Source organism: Primulina huaijiensis, chromosome 8, assembly GCF_012295235.1.
Source record: "Primulina huaijiensis isolate GDHJ02 chromosome 8, ASM1229523v2, whole genome shotgun sequence".
NCBI classification, from domain to species: Eukaryota; Viridiplantae; Streptophyta; class Magnoliopsida; order Lamiales; family Gesneriaceae; genus Primulina; species Primulina huaijiensis.
Genome location: NC_133313.1, coordinates 21,309,375 through 21,327,470, shown reverse-complemented (window position 1 = coordinate 21,327,470; position 18,096 = coordinate 21,309,375). Strand labels below are relative to the sequence as shown.

General features: G+C 36.2%; 3 protein-coding genes across 3 annotated transcripts; 1 reads left to right on the top strand and 2 right to left on the bottom strand.

Annotated features, from left to right (window-relative positions):
- Positions 1–2,629: 2,629 nt before the first annotated feature.
- On the bottom strand, positions 2,630–5,565 carry LOC140982700 (uncharacterized). The gene is made up of 3 exons (XM_073449356.1): positions 5,257–5,565; positions 3,516–3,963; positions 2,630–3,417 (listed from the first exon to the last, which is right to left on the bottom strand). Exons 1-3 carry the CDS (start codon positions 5,335–5,337, stop codon positions 2,882–2,884), a joined length of 1,065 nt encoding a protein of 354 aa, XP_073305457.1. The 5' UTR covers positions 5,338–5,565; the 3' UTR covers positions 2,630–2,881.
- A 4,880-nt stretch (positions 5,566–10,445) lies between these two features.
- LOC140983464 (BOI-related E3 ubiquitin-protein ligase 1-like) lies at positions 10,446–12,277 on the top strand. The gene is made up of 2 exons (XM_073450527.1): positions 10,446–11,004; positions 11,344–12,277. Exons 1-2 carry the CDS (start codon positions 10,720–10,722, stop codon positions 11,851–11,853), a joined length of 795 nt encoding a protein of 264 aa, XP_073306628.1. The 5' UTR covers positions 10,446–10,719; the 3' UTR covers positions 11,854–12,277.
- Positions 12,278–14,221: 1,944 nt separating this feature from the next.
- Positions 14,222–15,780, bottom strand: LOC140982381 (uncharacterized protein C594.04c-like). Its single transcript, XM_073448862.1, has 3 exons — positions 15,518–15,780; positions 15,147–15,410; positions 14,222–15,009 (listed from the first exon to the last, which is right to left on the bottom strand). The coding sequence occupies exons 1-3, from the start codon at positions 15,734–15,736 to the stop codon at positions 14,533–14,535; spliced, it is 960 nt and encodes a 319-aa protein (XP_073304963.1). The 5' UTR covers positions 15,737–15,780; the 3' UTR covers positions 14,222–14,532.
- Positions 15,781–18,096: the final 2,316 nt, after the last annotated feature.

Below are 18,096 nucleotides of genomic sequence, written 5' to 3'. Positions count from 1 at the left end.
AAAAAAAAAAAAAAAAAAAAAAAAAACAAAAAAACTTTTTCTTTGGAAGAAAACCTCCTCCATGAATTCATTGTCAATTCCATGATTGATAACACAGAAGAACCTAGTATCCAAGCAAGGCTAAACTTCATTTATAAGCTAATGTGTGAGGATACAAAATCGGCTTTTGATATACAAGAGAGAAGGAAACAAGACTGGCATTCCAGTTCAAAATTCAAACTTTATGAAAACGACTAAACAAACATTGTTGTCCATAAAATTAAACAGAAAGAGTATCAATTTTAATCAACCACAGTTCACATCTAGATCACTACTAACGCAAATCACCTCTGGTAGCAGTTCTCTTACATTGACATGAAATGAGAAAGAAAATAGTACCATGAAAATTCTTCTACGGAAATCAAGCCGAGTGGCTCATTTTTTATTCACTTATAAAACTACAAAAATAAAAAAGCTCGAATTCGACGTTATTGTGATTATCACAAATCAATATAAGATTATGAAGATTGTGATAGATATTATGAGTGCTTATTTTATAATATTTCCCATCAATAACGAGACTGATGATTATAACAAATTCAAGAGAATCAATAATAACAATTTCTTAAAATTTATATTGGAATCCAATCAATTCCAAAAGCCCAATTACCATCCCCCAAATCTCTTTCACTCACCCAAAAGAATCCATACTACAAAGACCAACAGAAGAAGAAGAAACCCTAGATTCGGGAGGAACGAAAAAAGAGTGGGACAAATTAAACGCAGTAAAAGCTTACCAACGGCAAGAGGAGGGAAAGGCATACAACAGAGGTAAGAGCGAGAAGCTGGAAGAAGAAGAGGACCACGGACGACGCGCCGAACAAACCTTTCTTGCTGGAAGTGGCTCGCTGTACTTGGGTGAAAGACAAAGCCAAGGCAAAGTAAAAGCAGGAGGAGGGATGTCCAAGAGAGCAGAACAAACAAAACAAAAACAGAACAAGGAAGCGATACAAGTGAAGACGAAGCAACTATAAAAATCAGACAAACAAGACAAGAAAAGAACAAGGACAAACGCAAGAATTGAATGTACATTCAGGGGGAACGAACTGAAATAAATAATTTTTCCGATGGAATCCAATAAACGGAAGGAAGAAAAAAAATTTAAGAAGGGGAAGAAAGCAGACACAGTAGAGGCTTACCCTGTAGAAAGGTGAAAGCAACCCAGCACAGGTGACACCGAGAAGCTGGAAGAAGAAGGACGGAAGAGACACCCGAGGCAAACCTTTTTGTGCTAGACTCTGCTTGCTGCAACTGGGGGAACACGAGAACCAAGGCGAGGAAAACAAAGGTAGAGGAGGAAAACTGAAAAATGACGGAACCTCGGTGCAACCGGAAGCAACATGGTGTGGTGGAGAGAAGAGCAGAGCCCACGTGATATTGTCCATCGGTTGTGGTGTAGTGGAAGTGACGCGTGTTTTTTCTTTTAACCGAGAACCGTACCTAAACTGGCCAACCTAATTAAACTTATTCTCGCTTTCATATAAGTAGATATATAAACAACGTTTAGATGAGGCATGATATGGCGAAAGTGGCGCCTTGTCTAAGTCCACGTCGAGGTTTAATAGGTCAAATGTCTTCATCATTAAATAAGATCGTAAACTTAACTGAGACGACACACAATATAATGATATCCACCCAATGCGAATGAAAGCCGAGCTTCAGCATTCTCTCCTTCAAGAAAACCCAACTTATCTTGGTCAATTTTCAAAGCTACGTTACCTTTCTTTCCTCGAGTTTTCCGTTTCATGTAATGCACAACTCAAAAGCCCCCAATACATTGTCTGTAATTGAGCGGCCTGGAACAAAAGCAGATTGGTGCTTTGAGATGAGATCGGGGAGGATTACTTTAAGCCTATTAGCGAGGACTACAGTAATTATTTTATACAGGGGCCGAAGCTCCTTCATTGACGAAACATATCACATTTCAGAATTAGACCAATCATGGCCTCATTTAGATTTGCTGGGAATTCATTGCATCTGATCCAATGAAAACAAGCTTAAAAAATATCCGTACCTATATGGGACCATGCTTTTTGAGGGGAAAAACAACGACATTTAAACCATCCGGTCGGGGAGAGTTATCTGGATGCGTTTGAAATAATGCCTTCTTGAACTCATTTGACAGTAAAAGAAGTAAGAAGCATGGAATTTTCCTCGGTCGAGATTCTGCTACCAACACAGTTAATCACAGTTTTCATACGCCTCTCTTCATCCTCAAAATAATTGCTGAAAATAATTATGAACAGCATTGTGTAAAACATCTTGGTTGTCGCGCCATACTCCATTATCCCCTTAATTTACGAACTATCTTCGCCTTTTTCTATTTGAAGCTACTGCATGAAAATACTTCGTGTTAGAGTCACTTTCACACCCAACCAATATATTTTTGGTCTTTGTTTCCAGTAGCATTCCTCTGCTTGTAACAAATCCCCCGGCTGTTCTTTTTTTTCTTTTATAAATTCAGCATCAAGATGAGATGATCTTCTCTCTCTTTCTTTAATTGATCGATTTTGTGCTTGAAAGTTAAAAATTGCCAAATACTACTATACACACGATGCATAATTAAGTATACTAATACACCGATGTCATGTTTACTGAAGTACACGGTCTTTGCATAATAAAACCAAAACATATTTCACAGTACCAAATAATTTCAAAAAAGAAAAAAGATTGCAACTGTTGAAAATGATCGAAAATTAAAATATCAGCTTATCTAATTCGTCAGTCAACACTACCATATCCTACCACCACGTTGAATCAGTGCTAAATGCCTTGGAAGCGACTACAAAACTCCTCCGGCAGCAGCTAGAAATGACTGATATCTACTTACATTGTTGCAAACTCAATAGGGAACCGTAAACGGCAATGCATATACATTAAATTCGGGCAAGAGTTGTGCACGGGGTTGCAGTAAAGATGAGCTGCTAGAGCAGAACACATCATTTTCAATTTTTTGTCTTCTCTCGGATGGTAGGCCGTGATCCTTGCTAGAGAAGAGCCAATCTAGATCCTCTGGACTAGAAGATGCATCCCGTAGCGATGGTGGAACCCAATTCTCAATTAGATTTTTGTACTGCATTGCTTTTGAGCTTTTCTTGGAAACCTCAATAGCATCAAGGACAAACGGGGTTCCTGTTTTGGCTGGAGCAGCAGGTTCAGACTTTCCAGAAGTTGAAATAATCTGCTTCTTATCGGCTCTATTGAAGTCACCCAGAACAAAGTCGCTGGTTTTCTCAGTTGAGGCACAAAAGTTTTGCTGCCGATTTCTCAGAGGTGGAATGTCAGTTCTCCCAGATGTTGAGCAGAGCTGTTGTTCATTTATGGAAATATCAGACAAGTTCTGTTTTTTTGACGACAGCTGTATCCTGATAATAGTGCCTGTTTCACATCCATGAAATATAGTATAAGTGTGTTACCCACAAAAATTATCACTTGATAAGGACATGAGAAATTCTGCACGGAAGGAGAAATGTTACCAAGACCCCGTATGACATTCACGGGTGAGGACTGCCTCTTCATAGCACTGCTATTTTCTGTGCTTTCAAAAGATGTGCTGGGTAAGTGCAAACAAATAGGCAGATCATGCTCCTCCGTTAGATCACTTCTTTCTAGCTGCTCACTATTTTCCCAGATATTTTTGCCAATAGGTCCATTAGGGAAGTCGATCTTGTTTGAATTCAGAGCAGGCTTCCCATTTCTCTCTTTCCTTCTCCGTTTCTTCTCCTCCCTTCCCTCTTCTCTCTTCCTTCTCTTCTTTGAATTCGGATCAGTCTTTTCATCTGTGAGTTTCCCTTTCTCATTCTTCTCATCTTTCCTCTTCTTCCGTTCATCTTTCTTCACCCTTCTCTCCTCCTGTTTATTTTGTGCCTTTGTTTTCTCCTCCTGTTTATTTTGTGCCTTGGTTTTCTCCAATTCCTTTCGGAGCTTTGGAGCACCAAAATAACAGTTTTAGAATTTGGTGCCAATTGGGCATGTAATGAACTTAGACCGCAGCTTGATGATCATTCCCAACAGTAACCATTACATAATTAAGTTTAGCATGACATCATTTTAGCAACATGGTTAATAGATTTACAAGTCTGGTGTTCCAGCCCAAAGAAGTCATCTATGCGATATCACAACTATTCTAGGGAACTAAATAATCTTTGCCTTTTAGCAATGAGTGAGAATGTAAAGGTCATTGGAAATTTTCAATTTTTAGCAAAATTAATAAGACATGGTTTAGAAGAAAACATCAACTTGAGACACTTGTATATTGGTTCTTTAAAAAAATTTACTACTTAGTGACTCTTTCGAACAGGACCACAAAATTAAATGAGGTTAAATGAACATGCTAGCTGATAATTGTCAAACAAATAAGTCAAACTTCACAGGAAACTCAAAAAATGTTCCTCAAAATAAATTTACAGACTTATAGCTGACCATTTTGAAGTGACTGCAAAATTAAATGAGGCTTCATGAACATGCAGAGAATTGTCTCAAAAAAAATAATCAAAGTTTACACGAGTAAAATAAAACAAGCCTTATTGAGCTAAATTTTTTTTGAAGCAGAGGCATTTCAAATGACACCAAGAAGACTCAAGCCTCATTACATAACCTTGTTACTCGTATTTTTCAAGTTTGACAACCAACATAAAACACTGCAAAGTAACAGCAGAACCAATAGACTGTTCATTCAAGGTTGTTCTCACATGTACAGAGTACTGAAATTGAACATGCACTCGTAAAACAACTGTGATCATCCAGAAACTCAAGAAACTGGTAAACTTTCTCTTAACATACAGTAACAACGAGTATGTCAAATCAAACTACTCCTAGTCCACTTCTTGGACCAAAATTGTTATCCCCATATCGACAAGGACTCTAAGAATCTTGATTAGAAATAGATTTTATCATTGATTATAATAACCATGGAATCTCGATTAGAAATAGAATTATAATTGATTTTAATAACCAATTCTTGATCAGAAAAACAAAAAAATATTTATTTTTGGACTAAATTCTGGAAAAAAAAGGTCACAATCAGATCTACCGTCGTAAGAATTTGAAAAATAATTTTAACACAGAAAAAACACGACATCAAAACAACGATTCCAGATTCTCTATATTAGCATCTTTACCCCATACATAAAGAACTGCCCCAAACCCCGAAAAATTAAATCGACGAGGAGTCATGCCCATGTGTACACATCAATCAGGGTTTTCGGTCCAACCAACCTTAATCGATTCGATCAAAGCCTCTTTGCTGGCTCTGCTCGGTGTATACCCAGGAGGTGGGTACGGGAAGCACCGAGACATACCTTCAAGACCGAATCGAAGAATTCACGATGAAACAATAGGAAACTAATTATCGGCAACGAAAAAGTATTAGTCCCGCAGATTAACGAAAAATCTCAGGATTAATTGCGTAAATTGAACGTATAATTCACGGATCTCGAAGAACCCTAGGGTTACGAAGCCGCATATGCTAGAAAACCAAACGAACGAAGAAAACCTAACAATCTGACAATATGAACCCTGGGGCAAGCTGAGAGGGGGTATATATAGGCGTGGAGTCTCGGGTTTTGACGCGATCTTGTGTTATTACAACTTTACCCTTAATTTAATATTTAATTTTCGACGCGTCTCCTTCGGGTCACGTCCGCAATTGAGAGAGACCTTATTCGGTCCCGACTTCTTGTGTTTGGGCTTAAAATAATCCATAAGCCCAACAACGCTATTAATTTTGCTTCCTTTTTGGATTTCAAAAATCAATCACATAATATAAATTCGAATCTTATTATATTATTTTCAATTATTTACTCCCACGTAATTATTTCATTTTATTAAATTTGTTTCCAGTTTTGGTTAATGTATAAATTTGAATAATTGTTAATCTCAAATACTGCATTGATTAAAATTTGATTTCAAACAAATATAGTAATTTATGTAATTTGTGGAGCTGTCTTCTAATCATAAAAAACATTAAAAGCTTATGATACGTTAGGACATTACCTCAAAGTATATCTAATAGTGAAAATTTATCAATACGTGTAAATTTTATTGATTTTTCTATGGGTCTCACATATATTATCAAATATTCATCTTAGATACATCATTGGGATAGTATCAGTGTCTTAAAATAACTTGAAATGTCTAACATTAAATGATTATTGATTTCTCATATAAGTTGGCAAAGACAGTTCAATTCTATTTTACAATTAAGAAAATATGCAAATATCTACACTAATGAAAACACGCGTGTGAGGCCCGAGGTCATAGAGGGCGGGGGGTGATCGTCAGTGCCATGAGGTTGCACGGACAATGAGCGGATCCTGACCGGCTTTTAGGCGAATGAAACATGAATGAACCGATATTGCATCGGAATGAGATGAATTCCGAAACTATTCAGGTATGAGATTGTACATTTGAGGAGGGTTTAAAAGATTTGGTATGTACTACTCATATCAAGAAGGTGCATATTTTTTTTTGAAAGCTTACAACATAAGAACTCCAAAGTTAAGCGTGTTTGACTTGGGGTAATTCTCAGATGGGCGACCGCATGAGAAATTTCCTAGGGTTCCTGTGAGTGAAGATATAAGCATGCTGTAAAGATTCGTCTTGGTACAATGGGAACAATCGTCAAATCTGGGGCGTTACAACATGTTACCAGGCCGGATTAAACCAATTTCGGATAGGTAGTGATGAAATTGAACCAGTCATGTGTGATACAAAGTCGGATTCGTTTCGATAATATCCCTACAAGCCCTTGACTTATGGATTTTTTTTCATTAATTCCATGCAATAGTCAAACTAATTTCTTGGAAAAACCTTGGTGCACATAATCTATAAGGTTATCTCATGTCTTGATTTTTTTCACTAGTATTGTTTCAGAGTCTATCACTTCCCTCACAAAATAAAGTTTAATGTCCATTGTTTTGACCATTAATTATAGACTTGATGCTTCGAAAGGTGCACTTCACTTTGGTTATCGCAGTATACCACAAATGATCATCTTGAAATCTTACATATCCTGTTTTGAAATTTTGTGCTGAAATCTTCTTTATCAAGTCTTTCTACTGATATCATACTAAGATGCATATCTGGAACAAGCCTAACGTCTTTCAAGATCAGTGCAGAGCTATCCACGATAGTCAAGCCTGCAACTCCCTTTCTCACAATTCTAGATAAACCGCTTTTCCACATCCTGACCACACTAAAGTCCTCTTGTGTGTAGGATGTAAAGCATTCTCTTCGAGATGTGATGTGAACTGTTGTTCTAATATTGATCACCCAACTAGTTACTCGAGTTGCCAAATTTACTGATTCCTGCTCTAGCTCGTGAACAACATTGATTTAGTCAATGGTGTTTGTTTGCTCATCATCGGCTTTATGTTTTTTTTTTGGTTGCCGACAATATTTTTTAATATGTTCATTTTATCACCAGCGATAACACTTTATGTTGGCATATCTCTTCGAAGACTTGCTTCTTCTTAGCTTCTGATTTATGTTTTTCTTGATCTTGATTTTTCCCTCTTAGCTCAGCAACCAAAACATCTGACTTTGAGGTAGAGGTTCATTGAGATGTCCACCTTCTCTCTTCATTCAATATGCCACTCTTGGTGAAATCCATACTCACGACTCCTCCCGGTACTGTGTAAATGAGTAATACATTCAGAGTCTCCCAAGACTCTGGTAATGAAGCTAGCACAATCAGAGCTATCATATCGTTATCAATTTTTTTGCTCATACTTGATAACTGCTCCACGAATCTTTAAATCTCATTCATATGATATGCAACCAGAATTCCTTCTTTGTATCAAACCTGGACAAGCATGCTCAAATAGAACAAATTTCCGTTGCCACATTTGGAGGCATAGTATCTCCAAATTTGTCCAAAGCATGCGAGCATGTGTCTCGTTACAAATGTTATTATACACATTGTCATCGGCAATTTGTGTATGTACGCACAGACTTGTTTGTGCACAAAGTTCATTCAACATCTTATTTAGACTTTATGAACACCGATAGATGTATCTTGGTGACGAATAAAAAATCTTTCTTCTTACTTTTCCAAAGTTGTTAATCAGAGCCATTAAAGCTAAACATCTTGCTTGTGCGTACCTCCATATTTTGTGACTGCTACCAACAAATTAATCGTTAAATAATGAATACGAAAGAATCACTTTATTAATACTATCTAAAAAGTATTTTCTGATGTGGAAGTTCAGACTAATCTGCAACCACAGAGCATATGAGGACTTCCTATAGTATTTGACAACCTCGCTCGGATACCAATTGTTGAGATATTAGAGAAACAAACAAGGTAATTACATCGTAGTGGAATATCACAAATAATATTAACAATCAAATAAGATGAATACAAATATTTATAATGCTTCACACCAAAATTGGGTTATGTTCACTCTAAATCTCTCAAGAAGATCATTTCTTTATTAATAACAAAGAAGACAAGAGAATTGATAATATAAATTATTTCATTCTGAACATTCTGATTTTAACACTCATTTTCTCGATAATAATCCTACTCCTTAAGAACTCTCACACTAAATCCTCTATTTCACTCCTACACTTGTGATTGTAGATGAGATGATTTTGTATTTTGGTATAATTTTGAAATAAAAAATGAATGAGTATTTATATGTGAAGTTTAAGGAAGAAAACAAAAAATATAATATCATTGCTTTCATAATCAAATGAATCATTTTTTACTAACTCAAACCATGTGTTAATTATTTGTCAAAGTGTGTTGTTGAATTCCATAATGATGGCTTGAATATTAGCAAGTTTGCATTGTTCTACCTTAAATGAACATCCAGTCTGTTCTAGGACTTCTGAAGATATGAGGTTCCTCTTTAATTCAGGTACATATTTGACATCGTGTAGATTTATCTCTTATTGATTATGTAGTCACAATTTTACTGAGCCAACATGTTGATTTTTGTGGACCTTAAAGTTTCCTATAGTTCAGTTTTTCGTATCTCATCTTTGAATGCCAACTGGAATGGTTCTTTTATACTCATCTGCGAGTCCAGCAACCATCTTTTAACTGTTGGTGAGCAGATATATGATCTGGTGTGGGTAATCCAGTACACACAATTACCGAGACTTGCACCTTCAATTTGATCATGCTGGTGTTTTATAATCTCAGTGACTCTTTGTTTCATATGGGTAATGTACATGCTATTTGATATAATATGTCATGAACTAATGGTATCAGATTCAAACGAACATTTTGAAATGGTTCCGGATCATTTTGAAGCAACCCAATCCGATTCACTATTGGTATTGAACTCGATTCAAGTTGGAACCAAATGTGATTAAACCAAACTAAATTCATATCGGTTTCAGATTAATTCAATTTGTTAGTCATGTCGACCAATGAACACATACCTCTCAAACGCAAAATATTAGAATCCCTACTTCAAATGCCATTATATAAAACTGAAAATTATTTTTCGTGAATATCTATTTCCAATAATTAATTAAAACTAGGATGCTTTGCTGTCAATGTGATATCTCTTATCTCACATCTTAAAAATTAAAGATTTAAAATGAGTTTATAATAGGTTACAATGAACTTGTATAGCAACTTGGGTTAATCATTTTCGTAAAGCGAAGACGAATACAAATTACTTGTTATAGAGGCTCATTGTGCAGTTAAACAGGCGCGAGCTCGAGTTCGAGTTCGGGACGTGACAGTCAACTCAAGACTACGAGTCTACAACCCTTAAGAGAAAAAAATCGTAGGCTTGATAAAACTCTATTTCTTTCCCAACTTTTTGCAATCAGTTTTACACATGTACCAAAAATAATGAATTGTAAATAATCAGTATTATCATTTTAGGGAAAAAAGAAAGAAAGAATAGAATATAAAAAAAAAAAGCAAATTGCCCATCAATGGCTAACCAACCCCAGAGCCAGTACAGTAACTGCGGAGTGAATGGCGAATAGCGAACAGTGCTGTCACAAAATCTGCATGTGTACGTCTCCCTTTTCTTTTAATTTTGTTAAGGAGCACATAATCTTTATCTGATTTTGTACATTTCCACGTTCCCTTTCTTTTCTGCCATCTCCACCCTGTATTAAATAAAGAAAACGATTTTAATATCAAGTTTGTTTCTACAAATATTTTGAAAATTGGTTCTTTTAAGATAAAAAACAAAAGATTTAAACTGACTTGTTGTTTAGTCGTCATCATCATTTATAAAGAAATAGAGAGGCCAGTAAAATTTTCATTTCTGCCAGTATATTTATTTCTCCATTTAATGGTCGATCACTAATTACATCATAGTAATTTAATCCCCCTTGGATATTAAAACTTGTCACATTTATGGAAACCTCTATATAAAGACAGATCATTACCCAAGAAAGATTCCTTTCATGCTACTCCCTCTCACAAAAACCATACCTAAAGCAAGAAATCAGCCAAAATTTATGCCCATTTCTCATAAATATGGTTTTAAAGAGAAATTATATGTCATGCGTCTCTTCTGATTTAACAAGAAAAGATCAATTTTCTAGCTTTTAACCTACTCCATCTTGTTTCCATGTTCTAGTACCAACTTTAGCACTTCTATCCACAAAAGGAGCTCGTCTTTTCAAAAGGGCAGCTCCTGTTTTGCCTCTTTCTTGATTCTGTTGAGCTTTTGCTGGGGATTAAAAGGGAGGGAGAGTATTATGGCTGTTCGGGCTGATTTTTGGCCCTTGGAGAATATGGGTTATGGATCATTCGTCGGGTGCGGGTCGCAGGAATGGATTATGGGGTTTGATGATGGGTTTTGTTTTCAAGATATACAAGGTCATGATGTGCAGAGGAGAGGAGTTGTGCTTCCAGTGTTAGGTTCTTGTGATAATCAAGCTGCTGCTTCTTGCTCCGAGACTGTGTCTATGGAGATCCTGCAGTGTTTGTCCTCTGAAGCTGAGAGGCAAAACCTCGAAATGAATTGGTTTCTTCAGGTGGAGGTGCGTAAGTAAAACTATATTTCTCATTCTTCAGAAAAAAAATCATTTTATCAAGAGAAACTTAGTTCTGGTTTGAAAGATTAATAGAATTTTAGTTGCATGGGGTTTTCGTACAATAAGAGATGATTTTTATATTTGTAGCAAATATACTATTTATAGACCAGTCGAGCCCATATATATATATTATATATGTATATTTTAATATTGTGATAGTTTAATTTATAATTTTTCTTTTATATTTTTCAGATATTAATTTGACCCAGCTCGTTAGCTAAAATCTTCATCAGTTTAATCTAATCAAATTCTTGTTTTTATATATACATATGATGCATGAAACAGAATCAGAACTTGAGATCACTCATGCAAGAAGCCACTAGGAAACGAGCTGTTGCGCTACACAAGCACTACGAATCCAGAGTCAAGTTCATAATTCAGCAAAAAGATGAACAACTAATCAATGCAAGAAACAAAGCGATAGAGCTCCAAGATTTCCTGCGAAGAGCAGAAACGGAAGCCAAAGCCTGGGAGACAAAGGCCACTGAAAAAGAAGCCATTGTTTCTGACCTCAACAACAAGCTGAAACAATTCAGACTGAAAGAGTATTCGCTTTGTGATTCTTCCTCAAGCAGCAGCAGCACAAAGAAGATGGAAAGGACAAAAGAAGAGGGTAGAAAGATTGTTTGCAAATTATGCGAAGCTCGAAGATCGTGTGTTGTGTTGTTCCCTTGCAAGCACCTGTGTTGCTGCACGGCGTGTGAGCCACTTTTGGGGCACTGTCCTGTGTGTGGAGCAGTGAAAGAGTCGAGTTTAGAGGTGTTCTTAGGTCTACAAAAGCCTGCAAAATTCTGAATCAAGAAAAAGTTGGAAAAGGAAGTTGGTTGATGTGAACTGAACTGAACTGATTGGATATTTTCTTTTGTTTTTGGTATTGTGGGACTTCAATATCGCAAGATTTTTGTGGTAGCATTGACCCAAATTCAATGGACATGTGATAAATTTCTGAAATATGTAGGAAAGAATCTGTGCCTATAAAATCAATTAACTCAATCATTTGTAGGAGAAAGGGATAAAATCCAAGAATAAGAGAGGAAAAAGATATTTATCAAGATTTGTCGAAGTATTGGGATAAAATCGTAAGATGTTGATTGCAATAGGATTATTACATCATGGAAGAAATATTCCATGACAAACTTTCGAAGTGCTATCAAACAGTTCAAGAACCCTTTTCGAAGGACTTAGATCACTTAGGCAAGAACGTTGGCCTGTCATGAATGTGAAGAAGATGTTTGAGGGAGAAGATGCTGATATTGATAAGTATTTCTTCAAAATTAAATTACTTGTTTATCGATATATTCGCAATCTATATTCCAGAACACAATATGCGGTGATATGATTGTATTTTATTGTAATTTGTCTAGAGAAGCTTAGTGTATTTGTATTTATGTTGTTGAGTAATATATATTTTTTTTACTGATAAAAAAATTAATACTAATAAAATTACATAAATCAAATTTCTGGTTTCCATATTTATAATATAAAATATAAATATAAAAACATATAAATTTTAAAAAATAAAAATAAAAAATTGGAAAGCCAACATATTTGACCTGTCATACGGCCAGTCACCCCATTTGGTGGTATTGAATTAGCCATTTTATTAGTATTATTATTATTATTATGCAGTAATAAAAAAAAATTTCTGGAGGTGGCAGTGTTGAAACGAAACGGCCAATAGTAGCTACACTGCCTCGACTGAAGCTTGGCAGAGTACTTGAATCTGGCACCTCCACTGCCTGCACTGGACTCTACCTCTCCACCACGGAAGATTCACTGCGACCAAACAACTTTAATTCATTGATTAAAAGGGGAGTGCAGTAATAATAATGGGGACAAATTTGTTACTGTTTTGGTGATATCTTTTAACATTTTGGTAAAAGGGCACCAAAAGCAGAGTGCACTGTGGAATAATTTTGTACTCTTCTCAAGCAATGTGCTCTTTTTTGGGAGATTCTGTAATATGCTTTATTTGTTCATGTCTACTTCTTTCTTTTACTTGGCTACTTTTGTTCATTAGTGGTATGTATAGGCATAGATAGAGACCTTTGTTGATTCTAAAATTTGTTTCAGAAAATGCAAATTTTGAATGAGAATCAAAATTTGTTGTTACACTTGTGTGAAAAGTAGAAGGTGATAATTACAGCAAAAGGTAGAAAACTTAAATATTGAGATCTAACTCTTACATTCAAAGCATCCTTTTCATTTTTTGGGTACTTCCATTCACCTCTACCATCAAATATTTTACTTCCATTCTTTTGCTTTTAATCACAAATTAAAATGATGTCTTTTGAGGCTAAAATGCATCGGTTCAAATTATGAGTGGATCAAAGAATTTGAATGAGAAGCCAAAAAATAAATTTAATTTTCGACGGACAAAATTCATATCAAATTTTATCCACTTCCCGTAACCTACTTGGCACACATGCATCATTTGGTGGAAGAATGAGCAACATGTTTTTCATACATGCACCGTCTATGATTTGTTGAGAATGTGATTTAGTATATGAACCACCATAGGCATGCTTATCGGTTTGTTGGTTCCGGTTTCAGACCGGTTCCGGATTGGGTGGAGCCAGAATCGGTTCGAAACAAGTTCCGAACCAGTCCGGTTCCAAGAATCTGAATATTGGATCGGTTCGGTGATTTTTAGACCGGTTCCAGTTCGGATAGAACCGTTCTGAGTTTCGTGTCCGTCTACTGAATTAACCGCATGTTGCAGCCTTTGGGTCAACGGCTTTTTTTTAAAAAAAACTTTTTATATTTTTTTAAATTTAATTATTTCGGATCCGGTTCCGGATCGGATCCGTTACGGGCTTGAACCAGGTCGAAACAGGATCTGGAACCGGTTCAGAACATGTTGAACCGGTTCAATATATTAAAACTTGAATTTTACACAGTTTCAAGTCCAATTCACCCTTACCAGATTCGGTCGGTCGTTAAGCATGCCTAAACCACCACATTGATCTACAAATTTATTAAGTGCTAAAGTCAGAGAAGGAAAAGCACGACTTGTACAACTTGGAAGTGTACTATAATTTATAAGTGCCATTTTATGTGTCAAAATGGATTAGCGATTCATGTACTACGCTAAATTTGTAGGATAGGTGTGTCCTCTTTAGATACTACTCTGAAAGACAACTACTTTCAAATTATATTGGCATGAAATTGAATGCTTGATATTGTTCGATAATAATTAACTCGGTAAATCAATATCGGCAGCCGATACCTAGCTGGGAGCACAGACTGAATGAGAATATTTTTGCTGGCCACATCCACATAGCACTAAATAGACACACATATACATTGTATTACACTTGATCACGTCTTTTAGGACCAACATACGGTAATATCACTGTTTCTACTTTCTAGACCTCATACAGTACTCAAATTAAGGTTGAACACTTGGGAAAGTTTGTTTCGGGCCAATATCCAAAAGGCACTATTTTCTTAACAGTCACACAAAGCCATGCATCATATTTCCTTCTCCTTTCTTGCTAATGATTTCTTGAACCAGGGTATCCAGACCGATGTTTCCTTTTGATAGCGAGTGTATGCTTCCGCTCTGTGCTGTTGTTTCGCCATTCGTTGCTCCACTAGAATTGTGACATACGCGAGGCACAAGCTGTTCATCAGTGCACCGAAAAAAGTCCAACCACAACCCAAGTTCCAGGCAAAGATCACAAGTCCCCACCACCACAACTGCTCGCCAAAATAGTTCGGGTGTCGAGAGTAATACCACAAGCCTTCATCAAGAATCGGCACTAACGGCTGACCAAGTTGTTTCAACCTGTCATTTCTAGTCACGAAATTGTGAAGTTGCGTGTCTGCAAAATATGCAATAGTTACACCAGCCAAGCACACTGATGCAGCAACGAAATCCCAGATATTCAATTGCTTGTTTTTTGAGTGAACTACATACAAAGGCAAGCAATTACCCAACAGAAAAACCTGCAGCAGCAGAAGTTGGAAATATCACATCAATTTCCATTATGGCAATACATGAGCAGTACATCACAGTTGAACAAATCCACCGCAAAAGAATAAAAAATGGCATCAAAATTAAGAAACCGGATAATATAATCCACCTGCTGCGAAAGGTAGATAGATAATAAAGAAGCCCACCACCAGTTTTCCCCATACTGTTGCCTCATATCAGTAAATCTCCAGTCTTCTCGAACACCAAACTGCCACCTTTCTCGGCGGAAGTAGCTGTGGCTGAGCCTCGTGCACCAAACCGACGTCAGAAAGATCACCAGCCTGGACCTCCAGACATTACTCTCAGCCAACGGGTGAGACGCAAAGTAATGTACGAGCATCACGGGTATCGCCGTCCAGTACAAGTCTATCATCTGCAACAGCCCATTTACATTAATTCATTTCACCATAAAACAAATTAAACAACAAACCATGATCACTCATAATTGCATGCAACGATGAATGAACTAAAAAATCCCACCCAGTGGCTGTTTTGGAGTAGTCCCACAACCCAGAAAAGAAGGCTGATGTTGAGGAAGAAGAGAACGAACGCTAACAGAAGAGGGTGATGATAACACCAAACGTAGAGCGGAGGAAGAGTATTGGATTGACGGAGGAAGGAAAGATAGAAGAGAATCGAGGGTAGAGGAGCGGCAACCGCTATCAGCGCATTTTTCAAGTTACTACTCGCTACCGCCATGTTCGTATGTGATCGATCTCGAGGTGTTAGTCCAATATATAAGCATTTGCTTTGGACTCGACGTCTGAAAAAATGAGTCGCAAATTTAAGAATTCGAACTAAAATTCAACGTATATTTTTTTTCAATCAACCAAAAATCAATACATAAATTAATTTTTTTAAAAAAATAATTCTAATATCGATTTAAGCCCACATAAGGTCTAATAGTTTAACGATTATGATTATAGTATGTCAATATTATTTTAATTCCATTTTTTTACTATTAATATTTTATTTTACGAAGAAATTAAGAATAATTTTATTTATAAAGTTGAATGTATATATACATATTAGCAAAAGATGCACACGTTACATGTGTTATTATTATTTTTAATTTGATCAAATAATACTAAACAATTAACACAAAATTATTTTCAATTTAGAAGAATCGTTCGATTTAAAATGATAAATGTCCTGTTTAGTTTTTTTTCAATGTAAAATATGGAGTGACTTAAGGATGTTTTTAGTGAGATAAGAATGATTATTATGAAATTAAATATTTTGGTGTCTTCTAAAGTAATTATTCTAAGAGACTCACACTTAATAATATAATATAGGATAATATAAATATATATAACATTCATAATTATGTATAAACTAAAAAGTATGAAACACCTTTATTCTATTGATGCAACTAATTCAAAAGAATGCAACCTAATCATGGAATTGCTAGCAAATTTTGAAGAATTGGCGTCGAAGCATGCAAAATTTGGCGCAAAAAGTACAAGGTTGTTAAAGGCGTGGAGTAGTAAATTATATCTTTGTGTTTAGTGGCCTATAATAATTGTATTTAGTAATTATTGGAGGCATGCTTCATGTTTGGATAATGATGACTTAAAATTAATTTATAGCTGGAAAGTTCTTCACTTTCTGCGAAAGTATAACAGGAAATGTTTGATTTTCCATAATGGCGTTTCAAAGTGATCCTCCTCATATTCATCATATTTACTTTATAATTCTGAGATTTCTTTTTATCGATGAAAAATATATTTAAACACACCAAGTATGATGCGAGTCTGCTTGATCTTAATAATTAATCAAACTAGTTGTATCAGTTTAACATTGCCAAGCTCAAGACACCATTTCTAATAGTCTATTCAGTGAAGCCTCAACAATTATTTACACGACACATTTAAATAAAAATTCAACATCAGCATGATGCTAAACCAAAAAGACATAGCTAGCCAACCAAAAGGAGTGAGAATGGTTAAACTCGAACGCACTCCTGAACAGATCTCTCCCACTTTCTCTTCCTATAGTCCGCCAACATCTGAGGCATGGCTTCCATTAATTCAGCTGTCTCTTTTTTCAGCAGCCAATCTATCAACCTTATGTCCTTTCCTTTTGGTCTTCATCTCCTACCTCTCTGGATCGTAGGGCCAATCTGCTCCAGCCAGAAGGGCTTCCTTGCGGAGGTTAGCTCGGCCACGTGCACTGATACCGAGAGGTTTCCAAGCCCCAAGCTCCCAGTAACCCCATACGCCATTTGAAAGCTCGTCTTTGTATTTTGCAAACTTTTCTTTACATGGATACTGGTACTCTCCCACTGCTTTTGCAACAGATTTGTGTCTTTTCTGTTGGTCCCACGTGCGGAATTTGAGATAATAAACCCGAAAATAAAGAATAAATTGGACACCGAGATTTACGTGGAAAACCCCTAAAAATTATTAGGGTAAAAACCACGGGCAAGATGAAAAGAATTTCCACTATAATATTTTGTGGTGTACAACTCACTCACTGTGTTTCCAAAGAGAACACACACTCTCTTAATACAGGAGAACAAACACCTCACAAATATTATAGAATGTTATAAGATGAGAGAAAACTCGAAGAAGGGATGATTTCAAAATAAAAGGGGGAGCTCTATTTATAGAGCCCCTTGACCGTGTGAATACGCGTTAAAAACGCGTCTTCTATTTCTTTACGAAATTTCCGCCAACCCGTATATGCACCCACGTTTTTTTTTTCTTCAAAACATGTTGACCCCACCACATTTAAAATTCTTGTCGACATTTCTCCCACTTGGAGATTAGATTGATAATCAAACATATCTCCACACATCCTTTCAATCTTGCCATTCCCTGCTGCTTACGTTTCCGCTAGACCACTTGAGGATCTACACCACTCAAACTTATCAGTGTTCACTGGCTTGGTCAGAAAATCAGATATGTTTTCTTTCGTATGGATCTTCTGCATATCCACGCTTCCTTCCTCTACTACTTCCCGCACAAAATGAAATTGTACTCCAATGTGTTTTGTCCTGGAATGAAAAGCTGGATTCCTTGCAATGTGCAAGGCACTCTGACTGTCACAAAACAAAG